Genomic DNA, 19,476 nt, shown 5'->3' with positions numbered 1-19,476 from the left:
ACTTTATTCATCCTCTTTTCACTGTCACAGTAGCAAGAGGATGAGAATACAGACACAGCAAAAGACATTTTAGACATAAATAGGTAATAAATAAGTTAATAAATTAATGAATAAGCCTGTTGCTGATATCTATCTATCTCTCTCTCTCTCTCTCTCTCTCTCTCTCTATATATATATATATATATATATATATATATATATATATATATATATATACACATACACATACACATACACATACGCATACACATACGCATATGCATACGCATACGCATATTCATATGCATATATATATATACATACACATACACACACATACACACGCACACGTACACGTACACATACACATACATAAAACATACATAAGCATACATATACATACATATACATACATATACATACATACACATACATATACATACATATACATGCATATACACACATATACACACATATACACACATATACACACATACACACATACACATACATACATATACATACATATACATACATATACATACATATACATACATATACATACATACACATACATACACATACATACACATACATAAAACATACATAAAACATACATATACATACATATACATACATATACATACATATACATACATATACATACATATACATACATATACATACATACACATACATACACATACATACACATACATAAAACATACATAAAACATACATATACATACATATACATACAAACACATACAAGGCTCGTTTTTAAGTATTTTACAAAAAATATTCATGAGTCATTGTTGCATTTTTATTACAAATTCGTACATTATTTTTTTGTCATTTATGCTTTATTTAAGTCTTAAATGTTCTTTAAGTTTTAGGAAATCTGCATAGTTTTTTTATTGTTAGGTACAGCAGAACTTAAGATGAACCACATTCCGAAGTCAGTCTTTTAAAAAAAAGTGTCGCATGTATTTTCAATTTAAAAAAAAAAGCTGAATATCAACATGTTAGGCTTTTTTCATTTTTTTTTCCAACTACTGCAAATGTGTTATTTTAAACGGGTCTAAAATGAGGTCTGGAGATGGTGAAATATGATTACTTTCACACTTAATAAAAAGAAAGATAATTATTTCTCCATGACCACTCTTTTTTAATTTTTATCTTTTTTTTTTTAATGCGACAGGACAAATCGTCATGGCGACCACAGCCCTGTCGCCAGTGCACATGCCACGACAACATGGTCATCTGCTCAGCTGTCCAATGTGCCAACCCACAGTGCGACTTCCAGAGGGTAAGACAAATATTATATTAATAATTTAATATAATATAATAATTCTGGATCTTCAAATCCATCTATTTTTTCCCCTGCCGCTATAATACTGTTATATTTTATTCATATTTAGTACTATCAACAATGCATTTACATGATGTACATTGTAAAAAAAATCATAGCACATATTTTTCTCAAATTAGAATATTTGATTAACTCTAATGGTTATTCTTGCACTAAAAATAATTTATTTAAAGTGTAGTTCATTTTCTTAATGATCATCGTTTATTCATCAACTTATTTTGTTGCCATGTATGAACATTTATTCCATGTATTCCGTCATGTAGATTTGAGATGGTTTAGCAAACAATATTTCTTTTTATGTAATACATAATGCAATCATATTTTGTTTTTGTCACGCTAATCCGTTTACATATTTCCTTACGTAATTCTCTCATGTCTCCATCTGCTGTCCTCTTAAATTGACTTGTCGCCATACAATTATGCCCCGCCTCCTTATCCCCCCTTTTTTTATTAATGGTATTCATCCTCCGTGTAATTATTAATTACGTTTCCTTTTTTTTTCAATCATTATTTATTTTCTGTATGCGTTCGTGCACTCTCCTTCACATTTAGTTCAATTTAAGAGGGGGAAAAGATGTTTATGACTAATACCAAACAATATCATACAAATTGCAATAAAAATAAATATTGTAGCTATGTTATATAGTTGATTAGAGCACATGCAATATACAGAAAAAGATAAATAACGAGGTAGTTAGTGTTCACAACTGCTTCGTAACGCCACCATTAATTAAAATAATAAATAAAAATTGACCTTGGGCGATATTTTAAGTTCAATATGATAAATTTATCTCCAATTCAATCCCTTTAAAAATGGTTATTGTTAGCAGAACTAGCTCAAAATCAGGAATTTATATGGTTTTGACGACTGTATTTTCAGAACTATAAGGCACACCTTCAATAGATGGACTATTTTAAAACTGTTTCCATATATAGACCACAGATGAACTCTTTTGTTATTATATATTTAATCCCTTTAAAAATGTTTATCATTATCAGAACTAACTCAAAATCAGGAATGTTGTTGTTTTGACGACCGTATTTTCCGCACTATAAGGCGTACCTTCAATAAATGTCCTATTTTAAAACTGTTTCCATATATAGAGCACAGAGGAACTCTTTTGCTAATATATATTTAATCCCTTTAAAAATGGTTATCGTTATCAGAACTAGCTCAAAATCATGAATGATGTTGTATTGACGTTTTGAGGCACACCTTCAATAAATGGCCTATTTTAAAACTGTTTCCATATAGAATATAGAGCACATAGCACTTTTGCTATTATATATTTAATCCCTTTAAAAACAGGTGCAGTTCAGAACTATCTAAAAATCATGAATTGTTGTTTGATGGCCGTATTTTCAGCACTATAAGATGCACCTTCATTCCTTAGATGGCCTATGTTAAAACTGTTTCCATACATAGAGCACACCATATGCAGTTAATGTCACCACATGATTAACCAAGCTCCATCCATATTTAAAACACATCATTAAAAAAAATTCGATCGAGTATTTCATTTCATGTTGGTACGTCGCCCACAGGGTGAGCGTTTGAGGATTCCCGCGGATCAATGCTGCCCACAGTGCGTCCCCTCCATCGAAGGATCGTGCCTCTACGAGGGCGTCACCTACGCCGTAAGCCCCGCCCAACAACACCCGCAGGTTTTTGGTCAGCACATCTTTGAGCGTTCTGTTCTGTTTCTCTCAGCACGACAGTCAATGGAGTCCTTCGCCGTGTACGCTATGCCACTGCTCCGGAGGCGTGGCCACCTGCCTGCCACGCACTTGCCCCGCCCTCACTTGCCCCAAAAACCACAGCCCTTTCACAGCGGCTGGTGAATGCTGCCCGAAATGCGCTAGCAACGGCGGTAAGTACACTCGATTAGCAGCCAAGTTAAAGAAATCAGTTCAAATGCATGTTGTTGGAGTCAGGAAACGTGTTTGCTTAGCAACGGTAACTAAGGGGGCCAGAGCTTTTGGAAACGGTCAATTTTTAAACAACTATAAAAATATAGTATCTTTTTAGGTTGAAATTGTTTCAAGGCAAACGGGTAGATTGTCTGAGTAATTGCAATTTTTGAATTTTCAAAAATTTAAGAAATAATATCACACTAGGAACCTCAAGGATTTTAGGGAAATCAAAATGACCCAAAATGGTCTCATCAAACCAGACTTTGTTTATGTACAGTGGTACCTTGAGATAAGAGCTTAATGCGTTCCTGGACTGAGCTCGTATGTCGATTTGTCAATAACTCAAATGAACTTTTCCCATAGAAATGAACTAAAAACAAATTCATTGGTAACAACCCTCTGAAAAAACACCAAAAACAGGATATTGGATTGGAAAAACATTTTTATTTGTTCTAATTCGCCATCTATTAACAAAGTAACAATTAACTAGTGGTTTAATACTACTAAAAAGTGTTTAATAGTATTAAAATTAGACAGAAAGAGAGGGAGGGAGGGGGGAGAGACTTTTTGCACGGCAACACGCTCGTAACATAACAGAAACACATTTAAATGAACTTGGATTACGATGCAGACACACTCAAAAATAAGTTTAATCTAACCTTACACTAAACTTAATTAAAATTTTGTTTTATATTTTGATACCTTTCTTCTCTTGGGTTGACCCTATTGGCCCCGCCTCAACCCTGACTTTCAGATGCGACCTATCGAGGGTTGTTTGCTTTTGTCTTCCCTTCAAAATATTCCCAAAATGATGCACACAAATGTCCTCACAATAGGATAATGCACGACCACTTGCCAACGAGAAGTAGCATATACTCCTCTCGTATTAGCGATCGCTCCGCCATTTGCACTGACTAACAGGGAAAAAAAAACACTAAAAAGATGCAACACTCCGCCCAGTGCTCGCAGAGACATTACACGAGGGAACCTATTTTGCCTGGCTAGCGATGCTAGCCACATCTACCGATTATTATGTTGAGTAGCTGCATACCAAGTATGCATCTATTACCCAGCCGTCAAATGTTTCATTTTTATTTCGATCGCTCTCCACTTCCTGTTTCCCTTCGGGCCGCAGTGATGACATCATCGCACATATTCTCACGCACTAAAAAAGAGCAAAGCACTCCCATCGAGTCAATTCATTATGAGCTCCGCTTTTACAACATCAGTAATATTCCTTTATTCGTCCCGAGTGCCGGAGAGGCCGTCCAAATGGCACCCCAGACGATGCGTATTTGCCAGTCTTGCTTTCCTCGTCTTCAATGTTTCTTAGTCAAACTATTGTATGCTAATGTGGAAGATGGAGAGGAAGCTGCATTTTAAGCGCTCACGGAATTTGCGGCTAATAGCCGCTTTTAGGATTGAAGTGACAATTTCAGCTCAATAATAGCCACGTTTGCGATTTAACTTTATTTCAGTCTTCCCATCCACTATCGAATTTGTCGCTTATCTCGGTTGGGATGAATCATCCTTATGTCAAACGTGTTTGGGTTATTTAGTTATTTTCCATTCAAAGGTTGTTCGAGGACATTTTAAAACCCATTGACAAACCGTTTTAAGGACTACTGGGAAATGCGATGGTCTTAAAAGTGCCACTTGGAAAGAAAATGGCAGGTTTTTGGTGGCTTTTCAGGGGGGTTTCTTGATTTTTTAGGGGGGTTTGGGTCAATGTTCCCTCTATGCTGTGCGTGTGCGCAATTGCGCACTACTCTCGTCTTCTCGGAGCACAGCAAATCATATGGAGCGCACAAAATAAAATCCCTTTTTTTATTTTTATTTTTTGTAGCTGTGAGGCCGACGCACGAACCACTCATCCGCCGGGCCGCCCAGTCATAGATATTAATCATTACATTTTATTATTACTAAATCATTTATGTGTAGTAGACATGCACCTGCTTATGGCAGGTGTGATACTGGTGTGTGCCCATAGTGAGCAATGATGATGTTGCTCACACCGGTACTCAGTGTGCTCAGGGAGGTTGTCTTTTTGCCCAGACAAACAAAAAAATTAGAGGGAACATTGGTGGGGGTTCATTTTGAAACAATTCGAAGGACGCTAGAAACGGGGAAAAAATCCACGGTTCTCTTTAGGGGCGGGCAATAGGGAGGTCCTGGCGGTTTACAGGGACCTGGTTTACAGGGACCCGGTTTACAGGGACCCGGTTTACAGGGACCCGGTTTACAGGGACCCGGTTTACAGGGACCCGGTTTACAGGGACTCGGTTTACAGGGACCCGGTTTACAGGGACCCGGTTTACAGGGACCCGGTTAATGAGCCTATTACCGTATTGGCCCGAATATAAGACGATGCTTTTTGGATTGAAATAAGGCCGAAAATGTGCCAGTCCTACTTACAATTGGGGTATAAATATTAAGATATCTTTAATTTAGATATCTTTAAAGCAAATGCTAAACGCTTCGATGTTTAATGCAATTTTTTAAATTTTTTAATTGCAATCAATTGGTTAAAAAACAGAAGACATTCATTTCCCAAAGTGATTGCACTTTACATATTTAAATATTCATATATTTAGATGTGAGAGACAGTTTTTGAATGATTTGAATCAGGAAAAAATACATGCTGTTTCTCTCCAATATATTGTCATAATCACTAGAAGCAGATGTACTGTCATTATTTTGCATGGAAAAAAAGGAATTTGTTGTTCAAAAAGTCATTTTTCAAACTCGAGTCTTGCAAAAGATGGGGTCGTCTTATATTCGGGCCTGTTACCGCTTAACACACCCAGATTCTGTTCACATTGTTTCCACCACTGGTCCTCACCAAAACGTATTTGTTTGTTTTTTGCAGACTCTTGCTCCTGGCAGGGTGCCGAGTACCGGGACGGCGAGGAATGGCATCCTAGCCAATGCTCCCGGTGCGTTTGCCAAAGCGGGGACGTCCGATGCTCGGCGGCGGAATGTCCGCGAGTGGCCTGCAAATCTGTGAGTCTTGAACGCAACCCCCCCTTGAACTCCTTTTGCCCCTTTCTCTCCATTAGTTGACATCTGCTCTCCCTCAGAACGACAACCTGGTGATTCCATCTGGTCAGTGCTGCCCTCAGTGCGTCTCTGACCCGTGTTTGTCTGCCGGGAAGCAGTATCAGGTGAAGTGAAGTCTTTTTATTTAGCCCGCTGGTGACATCCGGCGAGGAAATCTAACCTCGGTCTTATCGGCAGGACGGCGAACAGTGGCAAAAGGATGCCTGCACCACGTGTGTGTGCGAGCGTGGTCATTCCAAATGTCACGTGCACACCTGCAAGCCCGTCACCTGCGATAAGGTGAGTTCGCACACACACCAATTGCACAAAAAAACAAAAACGCACAAAGAGAAGTCACGTGAAAGCAGATACATATTTGCTGTTGCACAGTATATTAAGAAACACGTATTTTAGAAGTGACCAGAACAGGCTAGACAAATATAGTTGGTTGACTATATTTTTGCACGGCAACGCGCTCGTAACATAAAATAAACACATTTAAATGAACTTGGATTACGATGCAGACACACTTAAAAATAAGTTTAATCGAACCTTACACTAAACTTAATTGTAATTTTGTTTGAAATTTTGCTACCTTTCTTTTCCCGGGTTGGCTCTATTGGCCCCGCCTCCACCCTGACTTTCAGATGCAACTTATCAAAGGTTGTTTGCTTTTGTATTCCCTTCAAAATATTCAGAAAATGATGCAAACAAAGTAAAATCTAAAAATATATATGAAAAAAGCTAAAACAAACATTGTTTTAGATCTATAAAAAAACAGAATATTCAGGGCTTTTAATCCAGTTCTTTTAATCCATTTATTTAAAAAAAATCTAAATATTATATCTAAAATGGTCCAGCCCACGTGAAATCGAGTTGACGTTAAAGCGGCCCGCGAACCAACCCGAGTCTGACACCCCTGACATACAGTATTAGATGAGATAACTTTATTCATCCGGCATTTGGGAAATTTGACTGTCACAGTAGCAAGAGGATGAGAATACAGACACAGGAAAAGACATTTTCGATGTAAATAAATAGGTAATAAATAAGTTAATAAATAAATGAATAAATATGCATTGACATTCGGCTGCGAAGAGACTCTCCCGCATTTGGATGCACCCCGAGACTCTGCAAATAAATTGCGCGGGAAGACCTTGCGGTATTGTTTCAGTCGCACCCGCAAACACCCACGTACTCCGCCGCCGCACTCGCGCCGATTCCCACACTCTCGCTGACATTTAATTCGCCGTTGTAAGCAATTTCTGTCGGTATCGGCATCTCGTTAGGAACAAACTGACAAGCCCGACAAATCAAATGTCATGAGAATGGAGAATTACAGCAGGAAGGCCGTTCCCCACATTGTCTGTCACATAACGACTGACGCAGTAATGGTTAGGGCGGCTTTTATGCCTTCATAATTCCTCATTTTATTCATGGGATTATTTATCATACTGCGGTAGTTAGAGCTGAAGTGTGCAAAACAATTTGGTTTTGGAAATAAATCAAAACGGCCTCTTGCACTTTGTTTGTTGGAACTGCGAGCATTATTTTTCTTAACTGGCTAAAAGTTTTGGAACAGTCCAAAATTAAAGCAATAGAAGACAGTTCCATTTGTTTTTGGTCCAAAACGTTAACTGGCAATGAGTTAATTTGGCGTCATTTTTTTATTTTTTTTATTTCCATTTTAGAGTAATTACAGATCACTTCCGGTAAATTTGGGATCATTCCGTATTGATTTTAAAGGGGTGTTCTTGTTTGTAAGTAGTCAACATAAGTAGTCAACCTAAGTAGTCAACTGAAGTAGTCAACCTAAGTAGTCAACATTAGATTAGATAACTTTATTCATTCGGGAAATTTTGTAAGTAGTCCACATAAGTAAGTTGTCCACATAAGTTGTCCACATAAGTAGTCCACAAAAGTAAGTAGTCCACATAAGTAAGTAGTGCACATAAGTGAGTAGTCCACATAAGTGAGTAGTCCACATAAGTGAGTAGTCCACATAAGTGAGTAGTCCACATGAGTGAGTAGTCCACATGAGTGAGTAGTCCACATAAGTGAGTAGTCCACATGAGTGAGTAGTCCACATGAGTGAGTAGTCCACATAAGTGAGTACTCCACATAAGTGAGTAGTCCACATAAGTGAGTAGCCCACATAAGTGAGTAGTCCACATAAGTGAGTAGTCCACATAAGTGAGTAGCCCACATAAGTGAGTAGTCCACATAAGTAAGTAGTCCACATAAGTAAGTAGTCCACATAAGTAAGTAGTCCACATAAGTAGTCCACATAAGTAGTCCACATAAGTCATCAACATAAGTCATTAACTTAAGTCATTAACATAAGTCATCAACATAAGTAGTCAACCTAAGTAAGTAGTCAACCTAAATAAGTAGTCAACCTGAATAAGTAGTCCACATAAGTAAGTAGTCCACATAAGCAAATAGTCCACTTAAGTAGTCAACATAAGAAATCAACATAAGTAATCAACATAAGTAGTCCACCTACATAAGTAGTCCACCTACGTAAGTAGTCCACCTACGTAAGTAGTCCACCTACGTAAGTAGTCCACCTACGTAAGTAGTCCACCTACGTAAGTAGTCCACCTACGTAAGTAGTCCACCTACGTAAGTAGTCCACCTACGTAAGTAGTCCACCTACGTAAGTAGTCCACCTACGTAAGTAGTCCACCTACGTAAGTAGTCCACCTACGTAAGTAGTCCACCTACGTAAGTAGTCCACCTACGTAAGTAGTCCACCTACGTAAGTAGTCCACCTACGTAAGTAGTCCACCTACGTAGCCTGCCAACATAAGTAAGTAGCCAACATAAGTAAGTAGCCAATGTAAGGAAGTAGTCAGGTACAAAAAGTGACTAATGTGGTTAACAGCCTATGGACTTATTAGTATCCCATCTAGTCCACTTCTGACAAACGGGCCACAACTTTGACACACACCCCCGATGTAGATGAGGGTTTTACTTCACTATTGTATTTTTGGCGTCACTTCTCACTCACCTCTAATGTCTAAATGTAAGCAACAAGAAAAGAAAGTGTGCTTGTAAATGTCAGCGCGGGACTTTAATCATGTCCTCTTCCACGTGGAGCGCATCCATGAAAATATCCTCCGGGAAGATGGAGATCAGAGGGAGAACGAGGGGGCGCCGTTAACAAGCTCACTCGCCGGCCTGCTGGCTGTCTCACTGCCGTTAATCAAAATTCACGAGGTGGTCGCACGCTGAGCGGCGACTTCAATCTCGCTTTCTACTTTCCCGGCATTGCCACGTCCGCAATTGTCGTCCATAAAAATGCCTGACGAGTTCATGACAAAATGTTCTAATAACGACACGGGACTTCAACACGTCGTCATTGCGGGACGAAAAAAGATGTTTCAGTATCCTGTCATGCTTGTCGAGAAAACTGTCATGGCAATTATATTTTACAAAGTTTTAAACACTCATACCCTCAATTTAAATCAAATTTAATTTGCTCCATTCAGACCAAAGTTAAACCTTACGTTGCCGACAGTCAAAGTCAACTTCCAGTTCAAAAAAAAGAACAGTAAAGGAAAAAATTGATTTGGCTTTTCATGTTGCAATGTTTGTGTTGAGTGCTCCATTTTCCGAGATGTCCCTAAACACACCGCGGGTTCACAATAGCCATGTTCCGTGTTCTCGGTTTCAGATACACAATTGAAAACCTTAAATCACTATCCGCCTTTCAGGAATTATGTGAAGTCGAGCATTGTTTTTTATTTTAATATATTTCACTTTTTTTACTCAGCATTATGACGTAATTTTTTCCGAAATTCGGGTTACGTCGCCGGAGTTGGGACGGAACTCGTAAATGGTAATTGCCATGCGCACTATCATAATTGGACTGCATCATTTTGAAATTTGATGGATTTTTTTTTACGATTGGTGTGGAATCAAATTAGAGCAATATTACTATAGTAAATTGCATCAGCTGCAACTGGACCGAATGATATCGTAATTACTAAAAATTAATTGGAAGCTAATCGCATTCGACGGGCATTTTCCCGGCGAGCTTTTTTACACCCAAATGGGGATTGTTTTCCCGCAGGGCGAGGCCAAAGTGAGGCGTGCCGGCCAATGTTGCGACGAGTGCGCCGCCACTCGGGGAAGCTGCCTCTACCAGAACATCGTGCGTTACCACGGCGATATGTGGAACGCCAGCGGCTGCGAATTCTGCGCTTGCAGCCGCGGTCAAGTCCTCTGCCACAAGGCGGAGTGTCAACGCCTCCACTGTCCAAAGGTAAGTTATATTTTTCGAACATTTTAATATTTATAGCCTTATTCGTAACTGTTCGTAGTTTGACTAACATGGACAACTTTCTTTCGTTAAGATGTACTTGGAAAAGTGCCAGTTTATGGAAGGGTTGTTACATTTTAGGTTGGTTTGTTAGTACCGTAATTTCTAGAATACAAGTTAGACTTTAAAAATAAAAAAAAGTTTACAGGTTGGCTAGGCTTGTGACTTAATGTATGTTATGCTATGTGTTATGTGTTATGTTATATGTTATGGTATATGTTATGTTATATGTTATGTTATATGTTATATGTTATGTTATATGTTATGTTATATGTTATGTTATATGTTATGTTATATGTTGTTATATGTTATGTTATATGTTATGTTATATGTTATGTTATATGTTATGTTATATGTTATGTTATATGTTATGTTATATGTTATGTTATATGTTATGTTATATGTTACCTTATATGTTACCTTATATGTTACGTTATATGTTACGTTATATGTTACGTTATATGTTACGTTATATGTTATGTTATGTGTTATGTATGTTATGCTATGTTGTTTACGGTATATGCTCCCCGAATATGTTGTTATTATTATTACTTGAAGGTATAATTTGTTTTCTTGGTTTCTGGTTAATTGAAAAATTACCCCTTAAAAATGCGACTCTACTGTAATTTTTCTTTAGCTGGTGCAAATACGCAAGTGCGACTTATAGTCCGAAAAATACAGTAGTTGGATTGTAGCTTGCACGCTGGTTGATTGAATGATTGGTTAGTTAGTTGGTTGTTTATTTGGTTGGGTGTTTGGGTTATTAGTTGTTCTGTCATATTTCAGTATTTTTTCCTGGTTTTTGGTTGATTGTTTGTTATATAGTTCGGTAATTTGTTAGTTAATCAGCTGGTTAACTCATTCAATACCAAACATCATGTCACAAGACATATCTTTATTTGAAAGATTGGTTAGATAGTGGCTTGTTTAGTCATTTAGTTAGTGGTTAGTTAGTGGTTGAATTGGTAGATGGTCTGTAGTAGTTTGGTAATTTTCTCCTGGTTTTTGGTTGGAGGTTCGTTATATAGTTGATTAGTCCGCTAACTCATTCACTACCAATCATCATGACACCCCCGCATTTAAGGGAAAAAACTTCCCAAATACGGGATAAATAAAGTCTAAATTTATCTAGTCTAGTCTTGTCTAATCGCATCATAGATTTGTTTGGTTTGTATTTGAGTAGTTTTTTTGTTATTTTGGTTAGGTAGTTTATTGTGTAGTTCATTTCTTTACCAGTAGGTTGGTCGGCTCGCTTGGTTATGTAGCTCGCCGACCTTGTTGACTAGAATGTGGAAATTTTGGTCGCTAGGCGGTTGAACGCTTGATTAGCCGTTTGATTAACATCAAACGCCTTTAAAAGTCCATGTGAAGGATTAACAGGATTTCTGAGCGTATTTGCTACTCCTATGAAATATTTCATTTAATTTACCTTTCAAGAGCGGAGGTCAAATCGTGTCAATGGAATGTTAATAGTATTTCAATTGTGTTTCCGGGGAGATTAAACATCATGAATAGTTGGGCTTCCAGAGAAAGATAATGTGAACCTTTATGACGCTTCGTGAAGGTCAGGAATGAATCGCTGCTTTCAAAGCGCTTTTGTAGTGACATTCCACCAAAATATAGTACACACCACATCAATTGGGCCAATTTACAAAACACTGATTTTACCATAAAGGCCAAGGTTTTTAAAAAAAAATACTTTAAACATTTTCCTCATTCAATAACATCTCATAACCACATCATAGTTCATGTTCAAGAATGTTTCATATTCATTTATTTTTTGAACCGCTTATCCTTACAAAAGTCGCAGGGGGTGCTGGAGCCTATCCCAGCCAACTATGAGCAACAGGCAGGGGGGGGGGCACCCTGATGGGTGGGGCACGAGGAGACAAAGGACAACCAATTATAACTAGTGGCAATTTAGTGTTCCACCAGCTAGCCTAGCATTTTTGGGGGATGTGGGAGGAAACCGGAGTACCCGGAGAAAACCCACGCAGGCCCTGGGAGAACATGCAAACTCCACACAGGTGGACCAACCTGGATTTGAACACAGGACCTCAGAGCTGTGAGGCCAACGCCCTAACGCAGGGGTGTCAAAGTTATTTTTTTGTCGCATTTCGATTTCATCCGGAGGGTCGTTCAAATGAATACAAATCTGCAATTTTTGATTTAAAATGGGGGAACACTGGAAATATTCCTTATAAATCTATAATCTTCATCTGAATTTGATCATACAATTGTTGATAATACAGAAAGTCAGCACTCATCGTTTATCTTCTCGGGCCGCACAAACTGATGTGCCGGGCCAAATTTGGCCCGCAGGCCGCCACTTTGACACCCGTGCCCTAACGTGTCATTTTTACACGATACTATTTGAGGGTCTGTTCTCATTGTCTCCACCTTGATAGGTAGGTGGTCTCGGAAAGGCGGCGGCAGGAGGGAGGCGTGACCGTACATTTGGTCCCCGGACGTTTGGTCCCCGGACGTTTGGTCCCCGGACGTTTGGTCCCCGGACGTTTGGTCCACCAGACGTTTGGTAGAACGGACGTTTGGTCGCCGGGTTCGCTCGCTGTCAAATTGTTTACTGTTGATATTTTGATATCAGATATTTAGATATTAAACTCACTCTCTCTCTCATGATTATAATTTTGAGAGCTGGTTTCAACAGTAACAACCCGGCGACCAAACGTCCGTTCTACCAAACGTCCGTTCTACCAAACGTCCGTTCTACCGAACGCCCGTTCTACCAAACGTCCATGTACCGGAGGGAGGGAAGGACGCCGAATGGTTTGCACTTAAACGCTTGGCCGCAGAGATTTTGGCTAATTAACTCGGCCAAAGTGACGCAAATTGAGAAACCGGATGATGCGTTCGCAGGCGTGCTGACTGGGAGGGAAATCAAACACGCACCCACACATCTGAAAAAAATAAAAACATTAGGTTGCACACGATCGTTTTTTTGCCGTTGCGTGCAGTGGTTTTTAATGTTTTCCTTGTGTTTTTATCGACTGAATCACTCGCCAACAGTCCTGAATTAGGGGAGCACGTTTAGTGTCGTTAACGTGGCCTTGTTAGCAAAACAAGTACAGTGAGACCATTACATGATATTTAATTAATTTGAGCTGGCTGGAGCAAGTTGGGAGTCGTGGCTTCTTTTGGGGTTTTTGTTCACGTAAATAGTCAATGTTACATTTTTTCTGTCTAGTGACTGAAGTTTGTGTGGTTAAAAATGATTAAAATTGGGTTATCGGCCAGAAAATTAGCCATTGGTCAACCTCTTTTGCTACCCAAATAATTATTCTCTCTAATGATGTCATTAATCATGGATGTGTAGAATCTTACTGAATTTGCAACTTGAGGAAGGTTACTGTCTGGAAGGTCAACTTTATATTTGAATAATTTGCTAATTTTCAGATTTTTTAATATTTTGTGTGGTTTTTTTTAGGGATCAGAGCTTGTTCATACGCCGGGAATGTGCTGCCCAAAATGTTCCTCTCAGAAAACACCCTGTTTGTACCAAGGACAATCTTACAAGGTACAACAATGAGTGATTTCAAAAAATATTTTTTTTTATTTTTCCACACATTTATTACTTATTCATTGATTCTTTATTTGTTATTTATTCAGTATCTTTTTGTACCAATTTTGTAACATCAGATTATTCTGTTTACTTGTTCAAGCTTATTTTTGGGGGGATAAAAAAAGTTTTCCTTCCGCCAGGATTCCAGTCGCTGGACCGACAGCAGCTGCCGCGAGTGCGAGTGCCGCAACTCCAGGGTGACTTGCTACCTGCCAACCTGCCCGGCGTGCCCGCCGGGCACCTTGCTGGTCGCCCAGGAGGGACAATGCTGCCCCCAGTGTCACCAAGGTGAGCTCAGTGTGTGTTTGTCACTATGTGTGCGTGATAAAGTACAGTAATGCCAAGGCCCGACATAAGAGGAATTTGAGATAAGGAGAATATTTCGAGGAAATTTTTGCCCTGAGATACGAGACAAGCCGTTAGCCGCTACCTACCGTCTGTCTCAAAGCTAAAGAACTCCATACAATACTGTTCACGATAATGTCACATTTTATTGCAGATCATAACCACTACAGAGGTTGATTAAATTGGGATTGAAATTGGGATTGGGATTAGAATTAGGATTAAATATATATTAGATTTGATTTGGATTTGATTTGGATTTGATTTGGATTTGATTTGGATTTGATTTGGATTTGATTTGGATTACAGTTGGATTACAGTTGGATTTGATTTAGATTTGATTTAGATTTGATTTAGATTTGATTTAGATTTGATTTAGATTTGATTTAGATTTGATTTAGATTTGATTTAGATTTGATTTAGATTTGATTTAGATTTGATTTAGATTTGATTTAGATTTGATTTAGATTTGATTTAGATTTGATTTAGATCTGATTTAGATCTGATTTAGATTAGATTGGATTAGATTATTTTCAGATTAGATTATTTTTATATTATTTTAGATGACATTATTTTTAGATTATTTTTAGAATAGATTAGTTTTAGATTACATTAGTTTTAGATTAATTAGTTTTAGATTAGTTTTAGATTAGATTAGTTTTAGATTAGATTAGTTTTAGATTAGATTAGTTTTAGATTAGATTAGTTTTAGATTAGATTAGTTTTAGATTAGATTAGTTTTAGATTAGATTAGTTTTAGATTAGATTAGTTTTAGATTAGATTAGTTTTAGATTAGATTAGTTTTAGATTAGATTAGTTTTAGATTAGATTAGTTTTAGATTAGATTAGTTTTAGATTAGATTAGTTTTAGATTAGATTAGTTTTAGATTAGATTATTTTTTGATTATCTGTAGATTATCTTTAGATTAGTTTTAGATTAGTTTTAGATTAGATTAGTTTTAGATTAGATTTAGATTATCTTTCGATTATTTTTAGATTAGTTTTAGATAAATTTTAGATTAATGTTAGATTAGATTAGAATGAATTAATTAGTATTTAGTTATTTTATATGAGGAAAAATAGATTTGAGATATGAGTGAATTGACATACGAGCTCGGTCTCGGAACGCATTACGCTCGTATTCCAGGGTATTTCTGTGTGGTCTGTCAAATTGACTTTGACAGTTAAAGGTGACATCCCCCTCCCCACCCCGTCTGTTCTCCGCGGACATTTTGTTATGCAAACGAGCCGCCGTGATGAATGACGATGAGGCTTTTAAGGGCGACGGAGCCGTCGGAGATATCGGCGCCGCATAAAATTCCGGGGGAATTTTCAGCCACGCGCCATGGGATTAGTTCGACTTTACATATTTGCTGTTTGCGCAGTAAATGTGCTGATTTCCCGCATCGACAACAAGACCTGACCGAGCCAGCACGGCTCTTGAAGGCAACGCAAGCAGCTTTAGGAGGCTACAAATAATCATTGAGAGGGCTTTTCAGTTACAAAAAAATATATATATATTTCAGACTCCTTGTTTTTGTTCGCCTGACTCATGTTGTTCGAGTTTCTCGGGGTGGCAGAATTTTTTTTTTTCGACAGCTGTGAAAAATATTACTTTAAAGAAGTGCTAAATCAGGAGTGTCAAACTCACGTCTTTCCTTTAACCTTTTCTTTTTATTTAAAAATCGTAAATGTATTCTATTTTATTATTTTTTTACTATAGATGACATTTTTAAAAATATTTTTTCAGCGTGGATTTTCACATTGTTATGAACTTTAAAAAAAAAATGCGATAAATGAAGGCGCGATAATCGAGGGAATACTGTAAAAAGGTTTTTTTCTTAGAATGAGAAAATATCAAGTACTATATTTTTTATCTTTTAATATATATGTATATATGTCATTTTCTCTTTTTTTAATTCATGTTAAAAATTAAGTGGAAAAAACAGGAAAATTTACTTTAGTTTTTTTTTAATTTACAAAATACTTATATGACTAAAATCCGAAGTAAAAAAATAAAAAACAATTTTGGGGGATTAAAAATATATTTTTATTTTTTTTTAAAGGGTAAAACTATAAATATTGCCTGTGCAAATATAATTTAGTTTTGCACACCTTTTTTCTGAATGAAACATACAAACAAAAAAGATTATTCATGTTTATTTTGTTATTTTTTTCTGTCAAGCACATTACTGCAACAATTTTATGAAGCATTTTCTCATAACCATATAGCACTTTCTGGTTAGTACACATTTCACACAATATTTTTATGTTTATAGAATTTTTATACAGTATTTTTAACAGCAGCACGCTTCGTAAAAGTGCAACAAACTAACAAGATTGTTTTATCGTGCTTAATCCGCGCGTACGCAAATGTGTATTTACGTGAGTTTGCATAAAAAAAGGAATCTTATCAGGCTTTAAACGGAATGCTTTGAATATTAGGAGTGTGCACTTGTGTGTGTTTGTGTGTGTGTTTGCACCTGCTTCCTCTTTGAGCACTATCCAAAAAGTGTAAATAACCTTAGTGAGAGACGGGTATGTGTGTGTGTGTGTGTGTGTGTGTGTGTGTGTGTGTGGGTGGGTGTGTGTGTGTGTATGTTATGGGAGTTGGAGAAGAGCTGGCGGTGGCGGGATAAAGAAAAGGACGACGGCGGCTAGAGTTGATGCTGGAGATAAAACACACACAAAAAGGCAATTGTCCTTGAGGAGAAAGAGGAGGGAGGGGCCAACTAGGCCAGGCTGTTCTTTTTTGCTGCGCTTCAGTTAGCGTCATGCACGTGTAGCACTAAAACCACTTTTAAGACATCATATAATATGGCAATATTAGCTGGTCATGTGACCCGGAATCTGCCGGGATGTCGTGACAGCTTCCTTTTAGATTCCATTGGAGAAATAAAAGGAATACAGTAGTACCTTGAGATACGAGCTTGGTTTGTTCCGGGACTGAGCTCGTATGTCGAGTTACTCGTATCTCAAATGAACGTTTCCCGTAGGAATGAACTAAAAACAAATTAAGTCGTTCCAACCATCTGAAAATAACACCAAAAACAGGATATTGGATTGGAAAAACATTTTTATTTGTTGTAATTTTCCATCTATTAATAGAGTAACCAATAATTAGTGGTTATTATGATGTTTAATAGTACTAAGACTTTTTGCACGGCAACCCACTCGTAACATAACATAAACAAATTTAAATGAACTTGGATTACGATGCAGACACACTGAAAAATATGTTGAATCTAACCTTACACTAAACTTAATTCTAATTTTGTTTGACATTTTGATACCTTTCTTCTCCCGGGTTGCCTCTATTGGCCCCGCCTCCACCTTGACTTTCAGATGCAACCTATCGAGGCTTGTTTGCTTTTGTCTTCCCTATAAAATAGTCCCAAAATGATGCACACAAATGTCCTCACAATAGGACACAGGTGTCAAAGTGGCGGCCCGGGGGCCAAATCTGGCCCCCCGCATCATATTGTGTGGCCCAGGAAAGTAAATGATGAGTGCCGACTTTCTGTTTTAGGATCAAATTAAAACGAAGAATATAGATATATATTAGATTTCCTGATTTATCCCCTTTTAAATCAATAATTGTCAATTTTAAATCAATTTTTTCTGTTTTTCGTTCAAAAATCATTTCGTAAAATCTAAAAATATATTTTAAAAAAAGCTAAAATAAACATTGTTTTAAATCTATAAAAAACTGAATATTCAGGTCTTTTAATCCTGTTCTTTTAATCCATTTATTTAAAAAAAATCTAAATATTATATCTAAAATGGTCCGGCTCACGTCAAATCAAGTTGACGTTAAAGCGCCCCGCGAACCAACCCGAGTGTGACACCCTTGCACTAACTGCACATTTCGCTAACTGTTTCGAACATGCTAGTTGGGTATAGCGCAACTAGACGCCATTGGTTTGTCAGTATTATTTTTTCTCCTTTTGCTACTCACCTAATTATTTCCAGTGGGAGGAATTGAGCCCTCAATCATGACCACACCAGAACGTCAACATAATTATCCCATCTTATTTGGTTTTATGACTTATTAGCGCCTTTGAAATGTAGCTCCTCAACGGTTAAACGGGGCCTCATTACGGCAAAAAAACAAAGCGGCGAAATCTTTCCAACGGTTGTCGGCGCAAACCGGCGAGGCGATAATTTATTCGACAGATTAGCGGCCGTCCTCGTTGGTCGTTAAAGGATTTGCTTCAAACGCGCTTGTTGTTCACACGCACCGAGAAATGTTCAAAAGTGGGGAAAAATACAGAACGCTTTACTGATTGATGCTCTTTATTCAAGTTGCTTTTAGATGGGAATCGTGACTTAGCGATTAGCATGTTGTTGCAAATGGAACAAAATATGCAAAAATTAGTGTTTGGTCAAGCGTGTCTGACTCAAATGTTTATTTGCTTGGGTGCTAACGGGCATTAGCAAATATTAGCATTTCAAATTAGCGCTGCTAGCGTTTCAAATTACCGTATTTTCACGACTATATGGCGCATCGTATTTTAAGCCGCAGTATCAGTAACGAGTGCTATTTCTGTATTTGACACACACAAAGGACGCACCGTTTTTATAGACGCAGCCAGACATGGCAAAACATACACCAGCTTAAACATACACGCTACACCCACACGCTAAAAACACGTTTTTAAAAAGACAACGGAAGCAAAACTGAGTTCGGTTGTACTTTATTTAGCCATTTGACAATGTACTCATGTCATCATCACCCAGAAATTCATCAAAGTCCTCATTTTCTGTGTCCGAATTGAACAATTGTCCAAATAAATCATCGAAAACGCTGAGTTTTATACATTCGTCCAGGCAGCCACAATCCATTCGCAAATAGTAGCTAGCGTAACTATTCCAACGCTGCCTTCCATGCTTCGTAAAGCTGAGTTGATGTCGATGTATAC

General features: G+C 37.7%; 1 protein-coding gene across 1 annotated transcript in view; it reads left to right on the top strand.

The window, feature by feature from the left end:
* The window catches only part of fras1 (Fraser extracellular matrix complex subunit 1), a 119,582-nt gene that overhangs the window by 33,160 nt on the left and 66,946 nt on the right, over positions 1-19,476 (top strand). The window contains exons 3-11 of the mRNA XM_077600573.1: positions 1,181-1,288; positions 2,897-2,989; positions 3,063-3,222; positions 6,135-6,268; positions 6,346-6,429; positions 6,503-6,604; positions 10,383-10,574; positions 14,077-14,166; positions 14,352-14,499. Of these exons, the coding sequence (XP_077456699.1) occupies positions 1,181-1,288; positions 2,897-2,989; positions 3,063-3,222; positions 6,135-6,268; positions 6,346-6,429; positions 6,503-6,604; positions 10,383-10,574; positions 14,077-14,166; positions 14,352-14,499 (1,111 nt within the window). The remainder of the gene's footprint in view (positions 1-1,180; positions 1,289-2,896; positions 2,990-3,062; positions 3,223-6,134; positions 6,269-6,345; positions 6,430-6,502; positions 6,605-10,382; positions 10,575-14,076; positions 14,167-14,351; positions 14,500-19,476) is intronic.

This window comes from Stigmatopora argus, chromosome 5 (genome assembly GCF_051989625.1).
Source record: "Stigmatopora argus isolate UIUO_Sarg chromosome 5, RoL_Sarg_1.0, whole genome shotgun sequence".
Taxonomy (NCBI): Eukaryota; Metazoa; Chordata; class Actinopteri; order Syngnathiformes; family Syngnathidae; genus Stigmatopora; species Stigmatopora argus.
Note: the sequence above shows the minus strand (reverse complement) of the source record. Positions and strands in the feature narration are given on the sequence as shown.